Source organism: Camelus bactrianus, chromosome 14 (genome assembly GCF_048773025.1).
Source record: "Camelus bactrianus isolate YW-2024 breed Bactrian camel chromosome 14, ASM4877302v1, whole genome shotgun sequence".
NCBI lineage: Eukaryota > Metazoa > Chordata > Mammalia > Artiodactyla > Camelidae > Camelus > Camelus bactrianus.
In genome coordinates this window covers 62007384-62029777 of record NC_133552.1, presented here as the reverse complement: position 1 = coordinate 62029777, position 22394 = coordinate 62007384, and the positions used below count along the sequence as shown (strand labels likewise).

Below are 22394 nucleotides of genomic sequence, written 5' to 3'. Positions count from 1 at the left end.
AATTAGGTATGGAACACTACCAAAGATAAATTTTTAAGTAAAACAATGGTTGCCTTTAGAGGAAAAATAAATGGTTGTAATACAAAAAATGTGGTATGGGGAGTTGCTTTTCCAATGTATACTCTTCTGAACAATTAAGATTTTCTTTTAACCAAGTATTACCAATTTTTAGTGTTTTAATTCAATAAAATAAGAAACTAAAATTATTTAAGCAAAATTATGTATCATTTCACTAAAATAGCATTTTAACAAACTATTTTCGTAGAGTACTTATTCATCTTTCAAATGCAGAGAAGGAAACAGGTGAATATGGTTGGAGATATATGTGAGCTTCTACCAGAAAAAGTGAATAGAGACCATTCCAAGCATAAGGAGCAACACGATAAAGGCACAGAGAGGTCACACTGAATTCAGGGAAAAGAAGTACTCTCCTAAGTAGTACGAGGAGATCATCATTGGCAGGAAAGAGGGCTCTGAGGTGAGATTAAGGCCACGGAGAAAAGGGACTTGTAACGCAACAGCATTTGAATTTCATCTTTAAGCAACAGAAAACAGTGACTTTAAAAAGAAACAAACAAAAATATATGGGGATAGCACAGATAATCCTGACATATAAATTCTGACCAGACTGACAACAGAACCAGTATTTACACACCAAACCTGGTGACTTTCTCAGTGTTACATCTTTTTAAGGAGAAATAGAATTTATTACAAATTTCACTCTTAAGATTAATCTAGCAAAGTGAAGATGCTACTCACATTTCTATTATCAGAAGAAATGTACAAGTTCTAAAACTGGAAAAAGTGACAGTTCCATCAGGAAATTTCAAGGGAAAAAAAAAAAAAGGAACAAAGAAAATTATAGCCCTCCAGGCTCAAACTGAAACACTAATTAGGGATAACATATATCTCAGAAGATACAGAATTTGGTGAATATGCCTTAAGTATTATAATTTAAGGTTAGTAAAGAAATTTGAAACAGAAAATCTACTATTAAAAAGACATTTGAATTGTTTAAACAGTATCAGAAAAAAGTCTTTGAAATATCTAAGAATGGCTTTCTGAACACTATAAAATCCAAGATTGTTTTATGCTGCCATTCAGTTACAGCCTCCACCACCAAATATCTCTCCATCACACAGATGCGTCTAAAAAAATCAAAATTAATTTGTCTGGTAACTAGCAGAATTACTGTCACTGGAAGCAAATGCAAGAGAGAAAATAGATATTATTAAACATTAAATGGGATACAAATTATCAAAGTGTACAACTAAATAGCATAGAATTAGGTACTATCAAATCCAATATGATGAAATTCCTCATGAATTTCATTTTTCCTGAAATTCATTCATAACCTTTTTTGAGGGTACTGAACATAGTTTCCTGGCAAGCCATCCATGATACAAAGTGTAAAAGTAGGTACCTAATGATTTAAATTTATTTATTTTATTTATTTTACTGGAGATTGAACCCTGGGCCTCATGCATGCTCAGCATGCACTCTACCACTGAGTTATACCCTCCCTGGTACCTCAGTGATTTAGACCTATTACACAGAATTACTTGATATAAATATCAACTTTTAGAGGTCTTATTCCAAAAACCATGGGACGAACTTGAAAAAAGTATGGGCTGAGATAAATGAGCCAGAAAAAAATTTAAAAATAAATGGATTTAAAAAAATTAGAACATAGTAACAAAATGCACTAAAAAAAAGACAATGGTTTTTAATTCTGCAAACTCTGGTAAGTACCTCAACTAAACCATCTAGTATTTATTGTGTCTTGAATAAAATACAAATATTTTGGAGTCACTTCAAATTGTTTTCAAAATCATATTACAAGCTATTCTCATCATGACATAATAAAGTCTTCATTTTAATCAAAAACATGATTTTCCAGCTAATTATCTAATTAGACATACATCAATGTAAAGACATTTTTAATGAAAATCAAATTAATCTCTAAGAGATACAATTCTGTCACTTCTAAAGATATTCACAATAATGGAATATAGGCTAAAAAAGTGATTCCAAACAGAAGTACCATACATTTTGAGCAACAACTACTGAGGTTAATACCTATACAAACTCTATAAATACATATTATCATTGGTCTCAAAATGCATCTAGATACATAAATTCTGCCATACTCAATGAAGACCAGTCCCATGGTATAATCTCAAAAGCATAATGTCAAAAAAACCCACGTACAAAAAATTATACATTATAAAGTCCCACTGATTTAAAGTCTTAAAAATAAATCTAAACAGGCAAAATTAAAAATTAGTTCTATTGCTTAGGTGTGCATAACTGAAAGAAAGAACTATCCAGAAATACAAGGAGGTGTTTGGAATTCAGTCAGAATCGTAAATAGGAAGATGGGGGAGGAATCACTGAGAAGGGGAGGAAGTCAGAGGGGAGGGGAAACAAGTGCTGGCATTTTGGTACTTCCAGATCCAGGTGATGCTAACATGGATTTTTGCTTATAATAATTTTTTCAACTACACATTTGTATCTGACTTACTTTTCTGTACATGTATTTTAGTTTACAATTTAAATCAAACAGAAAAAGGAAAGAAGGAAGGACATAAAGCCACCAGTTAGTTGATAGCACCAGTGGCTTCCTGAGACGTTGGCTGGAATTGAGGAATTATACCCCTAAAGTCAGCAGTTCCATGGTGGCCACTTGAGTTCTCACCCTCATAACTGTGGCAGAGGTGTCAGTGCCTCTGGAAACCAGGTTGGGTGGGGCAGTTCTGAGAGTCATTCCTGAAAGTTCACTCCAAATATCCTTCCTTCCTCCAACCCTTCCAAAGATCTGTAAGCACTTAACCCCTTTCTATTCAACACATCTTGAGTGATTCTCATAACAGCACATGAACCCTAACTAATGCAGTTCACCAAGAGAAACTCAAGGAAAAACAAAACAAATTTCCTACATGGAGTATTAACAGTAATGAAGCAGAAGAGCTAGACACCATTAAATTAACCTGATACTTATCTGTCATTTCTAACAGATTTCTTAGCACACACATAGAAACTAAATCTTTATTTAACACTTCGAGGAGTTAATTTTTAACTTTTATACACCAAAAAGGTGTGGTGAGGAAGGGAAAAGTATAAAGACACTGCAAGGAATGAAAAACACAGCTTTTGTTACCTGGAGTCTCGTATTCATTTCTAAGAAATAAAAATTCTTCTTTGAGTCCACAAGGAATTCTACAGTTCCAGCGGAAGAATAATTTACAGCTTTGGCAAGAGCTACAGCTTGTTCTCCCATTGCTCTTCGAGTCTCAGAATCCAGAAAGATGCTGCAAATACAGAAAGAGTAATTTCCTATGTTTTGGACAAGAATTAAGTAATCTTTTGTGTGCATGACAAAAATTTTCTTAAAGTTTACTCAGATATGACCATCTGTATCAACTTAAGGTTTTATATTACATGCTCTATATATGCTTATAATACATGTTTATTGTGTTATTAAGCAAAATATGTTAAATAAATCAACTTCAGGCTTCAATAAAATTAACGTTTGAACTTTCCGCATTATACTGCAACGTCACTCAATTTATAAAATATACAACTATTTGAGAACAAGTAGTTGTTTCCAACTAGTAAATTTAATATATATATTCAAAATTTCTCCAAGCTAAAATTGGGAGATGTGCCTTATGAAGAAAACGTGTGTTAGATAAGGTCCCTTCAGGCCAGCATTACAGCAGTGCTGGCCAAGTCTGTGAGTTCAATGTTACTGAATCAACAATATGTATTAAATAAGGTGTCTTTCAACAGAAACATATATAGAACAGGTTATGTATTAATGCGCTGATGAAAATGTTCTGACTAGGGTCTCAGAGAAACCTAACTGTATTTCCCCCGGGAGCAATGCTTCAGTATGTACTAATTCATTGTTCACAGTGACTTTACAAAATATAATTACCACAAATAACAAGAATCAGCTGTGCGTCTAATAAATTCTCAAAACTCTTGTTTCACAATAAAAAAGCACCTTCCAGCAAGCAAATAAAGGGTTTCAATGAACCCTGGAAAGAATATTATCATACCATTTTTGCATTTTCACATATTTTGCGTCTATGCAAGAAAGGCTCCGAGAAACAAAACACTGACTACTTTTTTATTTGCAGATTAAAATTATTCTCAAATGCGTAAGATTCACATGACATTTTATTTTTTAGTACTGTAAAAATTTTATATTCATTATTTATAGTTTTGCTTGTCATACATAATTTAAAATTTAGAAAAAATCTTTTAAAAATTCATATATAAATAATTGAAACTTCAATTTTTCCATTTACTTTAATATACATTTATGGTGATATATCATTCTCAAACAGAATTATATTTTATCTAAAATCCTTAGATCACTGTTATCAGTAGAACACGTAAGCTCTGTTAACCCATAATTATGTAAAGATTTCTATTATAACAATACAATAAAACTATAAAAAGTATTATGCAGAAAATATTTAGATTTATTAATTATGCATGATTTATAACATTGCTGGCCCATCAACAATGTGTCAAGATATATGTATAGTAATTATATTTCAGTTTCTTTGTTTTTTTTATGTAGATAACATTTTATAATTTTTTTATTATGGAACAGCATAATGAACTTGCATGTAACTGTTTCCCATATGCAACAATTATTACTATACAGCTACTCTTATTTTGTGTATGTTGCATGCCCACTTTTCTACCTGGCCCACCCATTTGAGTAAATTTAGAATAAAAAGAAAAAGTAATTATATTGAAAGTATCAAGACAAGATAAAACATAAAACTGCAAACATGGTGTGTCAGAGTCTGTTACTGTTCTATTGGCATCCACTCAACTAGAATTTTAGCTGAGTACATGGTTACTTAAAGAAAAAACACATTTCCTGGCCTCCCTAGCAGAGTCCCTAACTTTTCAGATCACTGTCAATACACAACAGGGGCAGGTTCTAGGACTTCTCCTAAAGACACAGGCAGAACATCCCTTTCGCTTTTTCCTCTTCCTTCCTTCTTACATCCTGGTCCTGGGCCATGAGATAAAGGGCCCTATTCCACGTAGCCTGCAGCGGGATGTTCCTCACAGCATGGTGGCTGGCTTTTAAGGGTAAGTGTCACAGGAGACAGGAAGATGAAGCTGGCAGATTCATAAGGCCTGGGCACAGCACCACTTCTGCGTAGTCTATTGGTCAAGCAGTCACAGAGCACAGAATCAACGGGAGGGAACACAGATCCTTCCCCCCGTTCAGCAACAGAAGTGGCAAAGGATTTGGGGAACATGTTTTAAAACCACTATACCATATCATATTTTTAAAACTAATATAATTAAAGTACAATTTGATTTTTACCATTACTCTGTGATTAATAATTCATTCATAGTCAGACCTATGCTTTACAGAAATCATATATACATTTTACCAAGACACCTTGGCTAAGATGATTAAAGCTGCAACTAGCTGTATTCCCTACTGCCTGGTTATTAAAAATACCAATATACACTCAACTGGGAATTTTTAAAAACTAAGAGAAAACCAGAATATACACAAACACCAACCTAGCATCAAATTAGAAATGAAGCTCCATGAAATTGCTACACCAAACACATGAAAGGTGGCTTGGCAAAGTGCCCAAAGTAATTCTGAAGAATCAAGAAACCTCCAAGAACCATGCCTCTAAAAGCCTTTTCATAGTAGGATAAATTCAGGAAATTCAGGATCAACTTTATGAAACTTTTGCCAACCGGAGAGCCTAGAATGTATGTATCCCAGACATTCCCCATGCCCAGACACACCAGCAGAGTCAATATTACCTAGAAGCCTGTGGGAGTCATAGGTGGTTATCCACCAAACTTTCTCCTCTAATAAAACCCCAACTTCCTTTTGAAGTATTCTCTCATTTTCATGCACTGAAGTACTGAAAAAGACCAAGTGGCAAATACTTAGTTATGAAAATTTACATTAAGACCACTTCAAACTAAAAAGCTTCTGCACAGCAAAGGAAATTATCAAAATGAAAAGGTAACCTACTGAATAGAAAAAAAAATTTACAAATCATTGTCTGACAAGGGGTTAATACCCTATATATATATATATATATATATATATAAAGAACTCATACAAGTCAATAACCACAAAAACCAAACAATCTAATTTAAAAATGGGCAAAGTATCTAAATAGACATTTTTCCAAAGAAAACATACAGATGGCCAACAGGTATAAGAAAAGGTGTTCAACATCACAAATCATCAGGGAAATGTACATCAAAACCACAATGAGGTCTCCTCTCACATCTGTTAAAATGGCCATTATTAAAAAAAGACAAAAAATAACACGGGTTGGCAAGGATGTGACAAAAAAGGAACCTTGTCCTTCCGCTGCTGACGGGAATGTAAATTGTGGCAGCCACTATGGAAAACAGTATGGAAGTTCCTTTAAAACTTAAAAGCAGGACTACCACAAGATGCAATGATTCTACTTCTGGGTACTTCTCCAAAGAAAATGAAAACACTAACTTGAGAAGACATATCACCCCTATGGTCACTGCAGCATTACTGGCAGTAGCCAAGGCATGGAAACAACCTGAGAGTCCACTGATGTATGGATGAAGAAAATGTGATACACATACACACACACACACACACACAATGGAATGTTACTCAGTCATAAAAAAGAATGAAATCTTGTCATTTGCAACAACATAGATGGACTTTGAGGACATTATACTAAGTGAAATAAGACAGAGAAAGACTGTATGATCACACCTATATGTGGAATCTTAAAAAAAAAAAAAAAGCTCATAGACAAATGCTGGAGAGGCTATGGAGAAAAGGGAACCCTCCTACACTGCTGGTGGGAATGCAGTTTGGTGCAGCCACTGTGGAAAACAGTATGGAGATTCCTCAAAAGACTAGGAATAGACTTACCATATGACCCAGGAATCCCGCTCCTGGGCATATATCCAGAAGGAACCCTACTTCAAAAAGACACCTGCACCCCAATGTTCATAGTAGCACTATTTACAATAGCCAAGACATGGAAACAACCTAATGTCCATCAACAGATGACTGGATAAAGAAGTTGTGGTATATTTATACAATGGAAGACTATTCAGCCATAAAAACCAACAACATAACGCCATTTACAGCAACATGGATGTTCCTGGAGAATGTCATTCTAAGTGAAGTAAGCCAGAAAGAGAAAGAAAAATACCATATGAGATCGCTCATATGTGGGATCTAATTAAAAAAAACATAAATACAAAAGAGAAACAGACTCATAAACATAGAATACAAACTTGTGGTTGCCAAGGGGGTGGGGGGGATGGGAAGGCTCAGACTGGGATTTCAAAATGTAGAATAGATAAACAAGATTATACTGTATAGCACAGGGAAATATATACAAGATCTTATGGTAGCTCACAGTGAAAAAAAAATGTGACAGTGAATATATGTATGTTCATGTGTAGCTGAAAAATTGTGCTCTACACTGGAATTTGACACAACATTGTAAAATGACTATAACTCAATAAAAAAATGTTAAGAAAAAAAAGCTCATAGATAACAGAGATCAGATTAGTGATGGGGGAGAAGGAGGTGCAAATGTACAAACTTTCAGTTATAAAATAAATATGACAGGGAGATGTAATGCACAGCATGGTGACTATAGATGATAATACTGTATTGTTAACTTGAAAGTTGTTAAGAAAGTAGATCTTAAAAGTTCTTATCACACACACACACACAAATTCTGAAACTATGTATGGTGACAGATGTTAACCAGACTTACTGCAGTGAGCATCGCACAATATCAACAAATATCAGATCATTATATTATAAACCTTAAACTAATATAAAACAGTTGACCGCTGAAGAACACGAGTTTGAATTCTGAGAATCCACTTGTACATGTCAATACTAAATACTACAATGCTACATGACCCCAGGTGATGGACTGCAGATACGGAGGAGCCACATAGAAGGAGGACCCACTTTACGTTATTCACGGATGTTCAACTGCATGGAGGGTCAGCATCCCTAACAACCGCACTGTTCAAGAGACAACTGTGTACGTCAATTATACCTCAATAAAGAAAAACTTTTAATACATACACATGAATAGATTCTACTATTACTATTAAAGCAGTTTTAGCTAAAATGGGAAAGAAATGTAAGAAATATGTAAAATCTAATTCTAAATTTTCCTCGGGAGAGGCTCTTACCTTGGTGCTTCCTCCACCACTTTCTGATTTCTTCGCTGAATTGAGCACTCTCTTTCATTGAGCCACAAAGCATTCCCATGTTTATCACCTAAAACCTGAAAGAGCAATACCACTTGAAAAGTTCTACAGCCATAACCGTAACGTATATGCCCGATTAACATTTTCTCCATGCAACACCCCTTGGTTTTTAATACTCAGACATCACAGAACGTATTATGTGCCTCTCAAATACAGTCCCTCTTTTGGGTGATGCTAATGAAGGAAAATTTTATATTTACCACCCCAAAACTCAGTAGAATATTTTTATTAAAAAGACTTGAGGAAAAAATTCTCCTGTTACATTTCCAATACTATGGGGAAAATAACAGAATCAATCGTAGAAACTGAGCAAAGGACACTGAGCATCAATAGAGGGAATGTATTCTTGATGTCAGTGGTGCTTAGGAGAGTCACAAGTGTCACTGTGCACATGTGTTTATTGTTAATATTATAATGTATTTTGATCAGGAAATGCTATTTTATTTACACCCAATATGTAGTCTGTTACTTATACATGGGTATTTTTATTGCTTTATTTTTGTTACAAGAAACTGGTAAAAGGTCTGGGGTTAATACACAACATTATGCTTTTTCCCATTTGTAATAATGTGAAATAAGCTGGGGTTTTTAATTACAATAAAAATTTTAATAGAAATATATCCCAAATACTGAATGAGACATACTTTTACTTAAAAAAAAATTATTTATCTGAAATTCAAATTTAACATGTATCTTACTAGCTAAATCTGGCAACCATAAAACATGCTTTTTGTTAATATTTTTGCACAGAATATTTGATTTTTAGTTAAAGACTAGTCTGTTTTCACTTAAAGGAGTATATTATTGGAGGCATATATTAAGTTCACTGAGGTAAAAGCTATTCTAGAAGTCAAAAGACGAGGCACTAACTTAAACTCTAGCTATGCAACCTCTCTGGGCAAGTCACTCTATTTACTCATGCATGATAAACAGCAGGTAATATCATCTTAATATTTTACATGGCTGCTGAAAATATCAAATCAAAAAAGATCATGGTTATAACAGGTATAATAAACTATAAATAGTTAATATGACTACAAAGTTAATTTTTACAAGTAAAACCTAACTAAACCTCACAAATACTTTCAAACAAAGGAAATCATTACAATAATGAAATGCCAATAAGTTGGAATTTTATTTCTAAGATTCAAAAGTGGCTGCATGAGGCACTAATTACAACAGGCAAGACACAGAAGCAACCTAAGTGTCCATCAACAGATGAATGGATAAAGATGTGGTGTGTGTATTAATACACACACACACACACACACACACACACCAGAATATTACTTAGCCATAGAAAGAATGAAGTATCGCCATTTGTAGCAACATAGATGGAGCTAGAGATTATCCTACTAGGTGAAGTCAGAGAAAACAAATACATCATTTACACGTAGAATCTAAAAAATAATATAAATGAACTAATTTACAAAACAAATAGACTCAGACATAGGAAACAATTTCATGGTTACCAAAGGAGAAGGGAGGGTGGTTAAATTAGGAGTATGGGATTAAAAGATACACACTATTATATATAAAAGAGAAAGAGCAAGAATTTTCTGTATAGCACAGAGAAATATATTCACTATATTATAAAAACCTATAATGAAAAAGAACCTGAAAAAGATTATATAAATATATAGATATACACATATATATAAAAAACACTGAAATACTTTGCTATACACCTGAAACTAACAATACTGCAAATCAACTATACTTCAATAAAACAAAAAGGATTGAAAGAAAAAGTGGCTGTATGAAGTACACCTAGGAATATTTTAAAACATTAAATTCATTCTACCTTTTTTTATTCTAGTTGACATGTTAGTGAAAGCAGATTTAGTCTCCAAGAAATAAAGCCACAGTAAGCAAAAATTCTCAGACACATTTCCAACTGTAAAATATTAGATTCATATATACACAGAATCAAGTTTCTTTAAAGTCTGTGTAGTTTTGCAGTTCTTTTTAAATAGCTCCATCATTTACTAGGCATTAAACAAAAATAATTTGACAATGATTTATTCCATTAAACAAATGAAGTAACCAGACAACATTATAAAGTGCTTGTAAGAGAAGTTAATGCTTAAAAGCATCATGAGGTTTTTTTTATACTTTTAATATAGCCCTTTACAGAAATCATGCACTAAATATGAAAAATCCCCCAGATATCTTGCTTACAGAAAAAAGCTTCCATCATAGTAGACTGTTCCACATAACTCAATCCCTTTAGCATCCATGGATCCAGCCCACACCATGACCAGGTTCAGAAACACTGGTTTCAATCAGATAGAGCAGTGCCGTTCTCATCGCCAGTATACAGTTTCAGTACGAGAAAGGACACAGTATGTGAGAGCTCATGTAAAGAACATATATATTTCATAGACTATGTCAGGCTATCCAAAAAACAGTAACAGTGTCTGCTCCTAGAGACAGAAACCAGAGGACTTGGGGACAAGGGTGAAAAAATGCTTACTTTTTGTAGAATACTGTTTATCATGTGCACAAATTACCTAATATCAATTAACTAAAATTGAAGAAAATAAGTAAAAAAAAAAAAAAAAAAACTTCCAGGTGTATATCAGATATAGGAAACACTGCATTGCCTATTTAACTTACTAGGAAACACTTTCACTTACGTTTTAAAAATATCGGCTCAGCTATATGCCATGGTTAATTAAAATAAACTAAAAGATGATGTAGAAATATAATTATTTTGCACAACTGAATGAACATTTAGTGAGTATTAGTAGTATGAAAGACACCGCCTGGTTGCTGGGGACAACAAATAAATAAGACCTAGCCTCTGCCCTCAAGGACTTCTTGGTCTACTAGGAAAGTCAGATAGCTCAATATAAACTGACGTAAGTAGTCCTCTAGTAGCACAAATAAGTGCTAGATGGGGAATACAGAGAAAGGGGAAAATTAGTTTTGCCTCTAGGATCTTAGAGGAAGGGCAGTCTAAATAACTCCCCTAAATCATGGATTTAAATATCCAACAGTCTACTCAACACCTACATTTTGATAGCTAATGAGCATCTCAAACTTGATTTATCCAACATCATACCCTTATTTCCTCCCCCCAAATATGCACCTCTCACAGTTGTTCCCATCTCAGAAAAAAGTCCCATTCTCATAATTCCTCAAGTCAAAACCATAAAACCATCTTTGACGCCTTACTTTTTTCTTATATATCACATTTAATCTTCTAGAAAATTTGGTTTACCTTCAAAATATATCCAAAATTCAATCACATCTCACCGCCTCTACTACTAACACCCTGGCCCAAGCTGCCATCATCTCTCACTAGAATTACCACAAAAACCTCCTACAGAGATCTCTCAGCTTAAACTGCTGGTTTTCAACTGCTAAGAACCAATGAATAGTGTGTGCTTCCCTTTTTCTACCATGTTGAATGGGGGTGTTTACTGCAGTGTTATATTCTTTTCTCATCACTGTATATTGGATGAGTGGATGTCACACTGTCTTTAAATACAGAGATCTTCACATGAGAAGAACCCCTCTTGAGAAACCATACACAACAAATCTCATCCTTATCTGAACCAAGTTTAAATAGGAGATTCTGGTCTTGGAAGGAAAGTAGGTATACTCTACCTATGGAAGGACATGAACACTGGGGGTCAGAGAATGAATTGTGGTAGCTGGTATCCAAAAATGGTCCCCAATATAACAAATCACAGTATTCACACCCTTGCATAATAACTTAATAATAACATAACATAATAACATAACATAATTGCATAACATAACATAATAACATAACATAATTGCATAATAACGTAACAAAAGCGATCCTGTGCCACCTAAATTTTTAAAAGGAAGAATGGCTACTTCAGTAGCTCTGATAAGCAATGTAAGAAGTCATATCCTTACAGAAATGTCACATGGAGAAATCATGTGGAAAAGCCCCAAGACTGAATAAAGAGAGTGAGGCCCAGCTGCCCCAGTGCCTTGGCCATCCATACCTTCAAGTCAATCCTCCAAGGCACTAACACTGGATGTTCCAAACCAGTCAAATCCCAACATGACTACTGCCCCAGTGGACAGACACCTAGTGGGCAAAAGATGTGCCCAGCTGAATCCAATTAACCCACAGACACACGAGAAACAGATATTGTGTCATTTTTTATTATGGCAAAGTATAAATAAAATTATTGTTGTAACCATTTTTAACTGTACAGCTCAGTGGCATTAAATAAATACATTTACATGGTTGTGCAACCTGAAATGTTTCAAATCACTGCATTCTGGGATGGTTTATCACTCAGCACTAGATAATCAAAACACAAAAAATAAACAAGTGGATTCAGAAAGGATACTGGATACAAGGTTAATATATAAAAATCAGTTATATTTCTACATACAAGCAACCATCAATAGGTACATGAAATTTAGAGAATAATATTTAGAATAGTATAAAAATTTTTCAGCTACCTAGGAATAAATCTAATAAAAGATAAACAAAACCTCTACACTCAAAACTACAAAACAATGCTGAGAGAAATTAAATAAGATGTAGATAAATGAGGAGACACTTTAGTTCATAGACTAGAAAACTCAATATTGTTAAGATGTTAATTCTCCCCAGAATAATCTTTAGACTCAATACAATCCAAATCCTATCAGATGTGGGGGGAGGGTGGGAGTGTAGGTGGGGATGGGTTGACAAGAAAAGCCTAAAGTTTACATGAAAACTCAAAGAATCTAAAAAGAGCCAACAGTATCCGAAGAAAAACAATGAATTTAGACCAATTACGGTACCAAATTTCTAGACCTACTATAAAACCAAAATAATTAAGACAGTAACCAAATGTTACTTAATTTACAGCAAGTGATTACCACAATAAATAATGCTGGAGAAACTGGATACCAAAATGAAAGAAAATATAGTTTCACTCCATCTCACACCAAACAAACAAACAAGTCAAAGAGAGTAACACACCTAAATATCAAGCCTAAAACAATAAAGCTCCTAACTTGGGTATGGAAAGTGGACTTAAACTGGGCTTCAATAAAATTAAGAACTTCTATTCCTCTAAAGACTTTATTAATAATACAGGCAAGCCACAGATGGGGAGAATATATGCACAATACATATATCTGGTGATGCACTCTTAACCAAAGTGGATACAGGACACTGACCACTTAATAATTTTTAATAATCTAATTTGAAAAAGGGGGACAAGGATGAGACTTGAGCAGTCACCTCACAAAATAAATATCCAGTTGGTCAATCAACTTATCAAAAGGTATTCAACATCAATACTCATCAGAGAAATGCAAATTAGAACAGAGATACTGTTACACGCCCATCACAATGGTTACACATTTAAGAACTGGGAACAGCTAGGGCTTTCTAAGACAGCAGCACTGAAAGGAAACCTCATGTATCCCCGGCAGGGCATACATGAGAACCACCACGGTGTCTCCCAGGACTAAACAAAACCTCACCACGTAATCCCAACAATGCCTCTCCTCACTTTATCCAAAAGAACGTATTTGTTCGTAAGAAGACATACCAGTTTACTCGTAATATAAGAAAACTGGAAACAACCCGAAGATTCACCAACAGGAAAATGGATAAACTGCAGGTTATTCAAACAATGGAACACCACAGAGCGATTTTTAAGTGAATGATAATTCAAAGCCTCATCAAAGATTCTCAGATAAGATATTAGGTGAAAGAAGACAAGCACAACCAAGTATGTACTGTATGATTCCATTTATACGCAGTTTAAGAACAAACAAAAAAAATCTACAGTATTAGATGTCAGAAAAGTTAATTTTAGTGGCGAAGGAGAGGGACTAACTGTAAGCGGTACAAAGGAATCTTCTGATGTAATACAATGTTCCATATATAGATCTGGACGGTAGTTGCACAGTTATACATACATACATATATATATATAAATTTTTATTAAATTGTATACTTAAAAATTTGTGGACTTCACTGTATGTGTGATTTCAACTTAGAACATCTAAAAACAAAAACCAACCAACAAAAACAAAACCTGCTAGCCTCAGAAAGAAATACATTATGTCCAATGTTTTAAAAATATGAATTGATTATATAAGTTTGTACATTTTTTTCCACTCTGAAAAACTGGAGGAGCTAGAGGAAGATTTTCTACCTATAAATAATATCTATGTGGAATGATAATTAACCTCAGAAAACACAATGATAGAATCTAAGACCCTGCTATATTATGACCCAACAGAAAATACAAGGGCAGCAAATAACCTTTTATTTAATTTTTTGATGCTCTAGCCACACAAAATCAAGAAAAAAATGTACTCTAATTTCAATACAATTTCTAATTCGATATTTATATTTTATCAATTTTAACTGGTCCATATCAATTCATAGCCATAATGTGTAAAATCAGCACAAGGCATTTCTGACATAAAAATGAAAACTACAGCAAACTTTTCTTCTTCTGTGTTTTATTTCAGAAAACCTGTTTTATTCTGCTGAAACCCACACCGCCACAACCAAATTAACTGTGGGATTAAAATCTTAATCTGAGTAAAAGAAATGATTTATTTGTCTCTATACAAACAGCTCCTAGCAGAACACCGTCACTATGAGCCACACAGACATCTGGGGATGGAAATAATATAGGTCAGGTACTTTTCTTTAAAAAATGCCCCCTAAATAGCCCAATCTCTTAAGGGGACTGAGTCTCTAGCTGGAATATATTCTGCCTGGACAGACATCTTGTGGTTACTGCTTTCTGGAGCAGAGCTTTTGTATCATTCCCCATCCAACCAACATTCTCGTGGCACTTTGGAAAAAGTATACCAGATTCTAAAGATAGGTGATCAACCACCTTTAACATCTGAACAATTAATGTACAATGGTAAGTACATTCTCTATTTCATACTTATTTAGAACAATTCACAATCACTCTAAATGTAAGAAAGGATGTGTTTCCAATAAGAGTGAGTGATATTATTTTAAAGTCATAATAATTTGAAAGCATCTTAAAATGTACCAACCTGGATTTCTATATGACGAGGGTTATCAATAAATTTTTCTATTAGTAGTCTATCATCACCAAAACTAGAAGCAGCTTCTTGAGATGAAAATCTAAAACCATCTCTGTAAAGGAAAACAGAACAGTAAAATGAATACAAAGCAAATATAGCCCTCGACATTAAAGAAAATAAATTAAAGGTTTGTTTTTGCTTGCTTCCGAACAAAGCAGAGAAAAATTCACTTAATGTACAAATAACTTAATTAATTTTGGTTGAACAATAACCCTTCCACTCAGTAGCCTGTAACTCTGGGTGAATTTAATTTCTCTGATCTTAGATTTTTATAGAAACAGGAATACCAATACTTATTTCACCAACTGTTAAAAATGAGAAATTTTTAATAAACCATACAAATCATATAAAATTCCATCTCTTTAATTCTTATTTTCAACCTTAATTCCACTAATAAAAATATACAAAAATGCATATCCATTTGACTCCAAAGTCAGAATATATACCCAAAGATGTGAAGCACCTAGCTAACTGCATAGCTGGGGCAAAACTACGGCCAATACACTTAGTGAGACGATAGGAGGCTCCTCAAGACGTCCTGATATTTTAAATTCACACCTTTAAAAGCAATTGCCTCTCACACATCCATACAAATCATTACAATTTTATCTTCTTTAAAACCGCTCAAAAAATAATAATTAAAAGAGAAAAGTTCAATTTTGAAAATAAAAGTATGGATTTAATTATTGCTTCATACATTTTATTTCCATACTATAGTAACTTAAATCATTATTATTAAAATATGCTTACTAAATTCATACACTATAAAATGGGTTCATTCGGTCAGTCTATTAAATACTGAAACTTGCTAACCTAAAACTAATTCAGTATGTGATATTCCATTCATTGATATATTCAGAGTATAAAATTTAATTCATTTACATGTAATTAACAGTTTCTTAATCTTCAGACTAAATACCTGTATTTAATATTCAACACTGAAATTCTTTTAATCCTTTAGTTTGCAAACAGTCCATCTAGCAATATGAGAAATAACTATCTTAGCTGTTTGCGTGCTTGAAAAAGACAAGATTGCAAGTAAACACTGACTAGAAGATAAATTTCAAAAGGTACTGCAAAAATTTCTATTTCTCAGCATTCTCAGAGGAAGAGTATCACGTTTTCTTAGTCTTCCATTACTTCTTTGATTTAAGGGAATGGAGTTTAGATCTCAGGAGACTACAAACTTTGAAGAAACTAAAGCACAATGAATGAATCATTGTTTTCAATACCACATAACCAAGTTTTTATTAGATGGGATACAGTGACTCACAAAGAAAAAACACAGTACCTCACAGTTTGTCTCTGCTCTAATGACTGAGAACTTTCATTTTACATTTAAACCAAGAACACCAGAAGTAAAAATATTAAAGTCATCCAAATAAATTCGTTATCAAGTTTCAAAGCATTACCAGCCTATTTTGGAGCTCATGGAAAACTGCATTTAGAACATCATTTGTAGCACTGTGTAGCACATTCATTCAATAAATACTAATCACAAAATTCTAGGCCTGGTGCACATATATGTGATGGAAATAGAAAAATAAAACAGAAACTGCCCTCCCAGCACCTCAAGTCTAGTGGGGTACTCCAAAATGCAGAGATGATCAATTTTCCATTTATGCCAATAACATGTCATTTAAATTTGGAAAAAGAAAAGAAAGAGATTATTATGAAAATATCTGGGTCTACTTTCAACAACCTTCATGATTCTGACCCTAATTTATTATAACAACAAATACTATACTTTAAAAAATCTCTTAGATATTCTAAAGATTTTAAGGTAAGTCATAGATGCTATTTCCCTGAAAAAGTTTAGGATACATGCTGCAATAGGGAGACACGCCTTAGGAAAAAATAATAAAGCAATTAATGACTACTGAGTTTTCCTTCTGAAGAATGCTAAAATTTTTGTGGATTATGCAGAAAGATTTCTTCTCAAGGTAGGAGGGAGGAAGGAGTAAAAGCAATGCAATGTGATATTAACAGTTGGTGACTCTAAGAGACAAAGATATGGGTGTTTTCTGAACTGTTCTCTCAATTTTTCTGAAGTTTTGATTTTTCCAAATTAACAAAGGACATGAAGCAACTTTTAAAAATAAGAATCTTGCACCATTAAATCAAATATTGTCATATTTTTTGTTAATCTCAGCAAATTTTCAGAGATTGCTTACAGGTTGAAGAGAGTAATATTTTAGGTAGAAAATCACTTACATATTTTTACTAATTATATGAGAATATTTTGAAACAACATGCCATTTGCCAACCAAGAAAGGATTAACTTATTTCCTAAAAGACTCTCAATATGCGAACAGATACAGTAATCTCTGAAAATACTGCATTCTAAATTAAAATCTATAGTTAACAGCAGCATAACAATTCTCAATGCCAATAAACTGAAGAGTAATTTCATCATAAAATTATTATATTACTAAGTGTAGCCCTGGAGAAATGACTGACAAAAAAACTTGTTATCCTAAGAAGAATAATGAAAAGTAAGTGCTAAGGCTTTCAGTGAAATTGCTATATGAGCGCCACAGAAAAGGGGAGACAATGAGAAAACAATTAGAGTGCACAAAATACACCTCTTACAAAACTATTAAGTTGCATTTAATATCCTTATTATATCATTCTTTACTAAAAGAGACTGCACAGATTATCTTTTCCAAAAATAGCAACAGTAGTATCTCCCATTCTGTGTGCTCTTCTAAGAAACCTGCCACTCCTTCATGAAGAAGCGGAGTTTAAAGACGTCCCCTTGAATTCGGGCAGAATTTGTGCTCACTGGTAATCAACAGTATATGGCAGAAGGGAAGCTGTGTGACTTCTGAGACTGAATCATAAAAAGTCATACAGCTTCCACTTGGATTTGAAACAAACGCCCTTGGACCTCTGGGTCACTATGTAAGAAGTACAAAGCCGCTATACTGTGAGGAAACCCAAGCAACCCATGGAGAGGTGCCTTGACTCATAGGAATTACAAATAAAGCACAAGAGGTAGCTTCAACACCTGAACTGCAAAAGACAAAAGACAAGTACGATGAACTATGTGGTAAAAAATGGGACTAAGCATGCCTCCTACTCTTACGCTTGCTTCCACCCATACATAGCAACAAGCCAGCCTGACTTCGAGCATTTCACATAGTCAACCAAGTTTCTGTAACATAAAGGTAAGTCTCCACTATCCAAAGGAACTAAGCTGGGCAAAGAGTTCCAGAGAGAGGCTAAGGAGCAGCTGTTTTTCAATCAGTCATTCTTCAGTTTTGAAGATAAAAGCCCTCACTCAGACCTTAATCTCTCAGCATTTCCCAAGGAATTTTCAAATCAATCAGTGTTGCAGTACATCCACTTAACTCATATAGATCAACACAGAGAATAAGAGCTAAAAAATAAGATGCCTTAAACAGTGACTGCAAGTGATCCTCAAATGCTCACACTCTGTATCCAATCACCCAGCAAACACTGTTGCCCCTACTTTCAGAATTAAACTCTTATCACCTCCACCGTTACAGCGGTGAAAGCCGCCCTCACCACTTTTCCTGCTTGGATCATTACAACAGCCTTCCAGCTGGTTTCCCCGCTTCCACAGTTCATGATTCTGTCCCCGTTAAGTCTATTACTAAGATAGCAACCAGAGTGATCCTTTTAAAATTTAAGTCACAAAATCCTGCTAACTGTTTAATGTGGATGATACACACAGAAGTCCATTATATTCTTTCACTTTTTTGTATGTTTGGAGTTTTTTTGTAATTCAAAAAATGGAAATAATGTTAGGAATTTGTTGAAATGCTATGATTATGACTTCTCTACTAAAGACCCTCCAAAGCCCCTAGTCTCACTAAGAATGGCCTACAAGGTCCTAGATAATCTGCTCCCCACCTCTTTCTACTCCTCCCACCACCACCTGGCCACCACAATGTGCCCAGATCTCAAGACATGCTCCTGTGTCAGCATCAGCACCTCTGCACATGCTCTTCTCTTGCCTGGACTCTCATCTCCCAGCACTCTTACCACCTTCATCAAATGTGTCTCCTCAGTGAGGACAATCCTGACAATCCTGTTTAGAAGGGAATTCCCTCCCACACGCCCCATGTTTCTTCTTTCCTCCTTTATTTTTCTTATATTACTTATCACCTTCCACAATAGTATATGATTTACTTTGATCTTACTCATTGTTTGTTTCTTCCTACCGGAACGGGGTTTCTGACCTTTGTTTATGTCATGGATCATAAGAACTTGTCAAAATAAGGCTCAAAGTGATTTAAAATGTAGCAAAGAACACGCACAGGACTACATAAGAAACAAATTATACTGAAATATAGGTATCAAAATATTTTTCAAAAATAAATTTGGGATATCATGTATGTGGTTCTTCATTCATTAATAAGTTCCAACGACAAGTCTAATAATCACTGTAACTTAAGAGACGCCTGCAATAACTGTAATGTGATGAGATAACATATGGGATTTCCTAAAGGGTGAAAAGTTCCACAGATAGGACTACTCTTTTAGTCTGTCTATGTTGGAGGAAATACTGAATTCCAGTTAGAGGTGAATGAAAGATATGTGTTCTTTTTTTCCTCATCCATTTGCATGAACTTCCCTGAATTTTATGGGTCTGTGAATTCACAGGTTAAGAACTCCTGATTCAGTATATAAACTGAATGGAGAAATGGATTATTTTGTCTGCCTCTGTTCATTGCTGTATTGCTGGAACCTTACTAAAAGAGGGCCTGTCACATAGTAGGCTCTCAGTTGCAAATATCTCAGTAACAAGTATCACCAATCCATGCAATGAGTTTATTCATGCTGGGTAAGTGCAAGATGGGAGAGGAGAATCTGATGTCACCTCAGTTAAAATCTGGTATCAGTGCCACACTGAGAGTGAGACTGGGGTTTAAAGATCTGTATTTGGCACATATCATCACCCCACAATAAAAGCCAATTACGTTCTCTGATGCTCAGCCAAAGAAACAATGGTGTTCTGAAACAATTGTCTTTAGAGTTAAAATTATCTGTGCAAGTCTGCAATGTGGTGTCTTCTAAGGTTTTAAAGGGTAATATATTGCCTCTAGGAGATTTTTACCTTATTTGTTCACTTTAGAACCCAATTTCTGAATTAGGTCTGTACTGGATGACATTCTCATCAACTACTCCAGATTCCTCTTTCAGAGATTTCAGGGAGTGGGGAGGAAAGGAAAAGGAAAGAGAAAGAAAAAGAAAGGGAGAAAGCAGAACTAACCATTTGAAAAACCAAATTACTTCTGGGTAGAAAAATGACAGAAAAGGCAACATTAATGATAATTATTCAATAGTCTTTTTTCATCCCCCTCTCCTCCAAAAAAATGACATAAATCTCACTTGCTACCAAACCTGAAAGTATGTAATACAAATCTGAATAGCCCCCTAAAATCTGCTCACACTAGGCAGATATTCAAAAAATACTTTCTAATCACCATGATGTTACCAATACATTAGCTTTTTAAAATTTTGTTTTAAAAGTTTCTTTTGATTTCTAAAACTACTACTAAGAACGTGTTCTAAATTTACAACAGAGTGCACTGCATATAAAGGACATACAATAATTTCAAATTCAAAAGGAAATATATTTCATGCTATAAAATTATCAAAGTAGTTCACTACTTTTATTGGACAAGCAAAGGGAAACAAATGCATACTGAGTAATAAACAGATGAAATTATGGCTACTTTCAAATATATTTGGTTCAACTCTTGGACCACATTCAGAATTACGTAGCCGAATGTTAGAAAATTTGGCCTAAAAGATAGAATCATGACTGTAATTTTAAAAAATACTGTAAAAACAAAAAGACAATCTCTTGTTAATGTTAAAGAAAATAAAAACCTTTCTATAAAAGGATCATCATCTTCAAAATATAAATAAGAAAGTTTTTCCTGCATAATTTCAATTATTTCTAATCTAAAAGAGATTACTGTAGTAATCCCATTATGGTTTTGGTATCTGTTTACTTGTCAGTTTATTAAAACTCCAGTAACTGCAATTTTCATCAAAAGTATATTTTGGACAGAATCTCACCTGGTCTCTTCATCATCCCAAGCGATTCGCATGCCTTTCCCACCACCACCTGCTGAGGCCTTGATCATGACAGGGTAGCCTAACAGCAGGGAAGAATTAGACAGAAGTTCAGACTTTGATCACTTGGATGCATGAACATGACAACTGACCACATGTTCAATAACACAGAAGACAATAACTTATTTATTTAAAAGTTCCTTTCTTTATTCAGGAAAGTAACACCATAGTAATGATCTTTTTTTTAGTGAGTGTGTGATCATTTTAAAAGAAAAAGATTATTTTATCAATAAATATAATACTGTCCCCAATAATGAAATAAAAGCTAAGGGAAAAAAAAGTAATTCAACAGTGGATTCCAAAAATGGAAGCAGATCCAGTAAAAAAAAAAAAAAAAAAGATACAAGAAGCAACTTATATAGCACTACATAACTCATATAACACACACATACACACACATTCCCTCCCTCTCTTTCTCTCTCTCTTCCCCAAAACTGCTGTTTGCGTGCATAACAAATTAAAATCCGTTTTTTCAAAAGTAATGATTTACAGCTCCTTGGGGTATTTTCATCTGAAAAAAATCACAGGGAACCCCTGCAGCTTTATCAGTAAGATGTGACATGATGTTTTTGGAGAAAAATCAAGCCATGGCTGTTGTATGATGGGCTGGAGCAGAAGACACAGAGATGGCTGCTATCAATGGAGAAGCTATCCCACTATTTCATTCAGTCAACAGGGAATGAAATGCCTTGACTAGGTAATATTATGAAAACACAAAGTCAGGACTGAGACAAAGGGCATTTCCAGATAAAGTTTTATAAGAGAAAATAAAATAACATTGTTAGTAAACAGGAGTATTTAGATTAGTTATTATAAAGTAAAAAATCTGACAGCATGATTCATCTATAATGATTTATCAAGAAAATCTGTGAAGTCTCTTTGTGTAGAGGTTTTCTGAC

The 22394-nt window shown here is 34.1% G+C and overlaps 1 protein-coding gene across 5 annotated transcripts in view; it reads right to left on the bottom strand.

Moving 5' to 3' along the window:
• PCCA (propionyl-CoA carboxylase subunit alpha) overlaps positions 1–22394 on the bottom strand; it is a 330692-nt gene that overhangs the window by 191089 nt on the left and 117209 nt on the right. For all 5 annotated transcript variants that reach the window (XR_012511757.1, XM_010959668.3, XM_074378474.1 and 2 more), the window contains exons 9-12: positions 21439–21517; positions 15331–15433; positions 8233–8327; positions 3161–3311 (exon numbers count right to left, since the gene is read on the bottom strand). Coding sequence is in view for 4 of the 5 variants with exons in the window: in XM_010959668.3 (XP_010957970.2) it covers positions 3161–3311; positions 8233–8327; positions 15331–15433; positions 21439–21517 (428 nt within the window). In the remaining variant the exon portion in view is untranslated. The remainder of the gene's footprint in view (positions 1–3160; positions 3312–8232; positions 8328–15330; positions 15434–21438; positions 21518–22394) is intronic.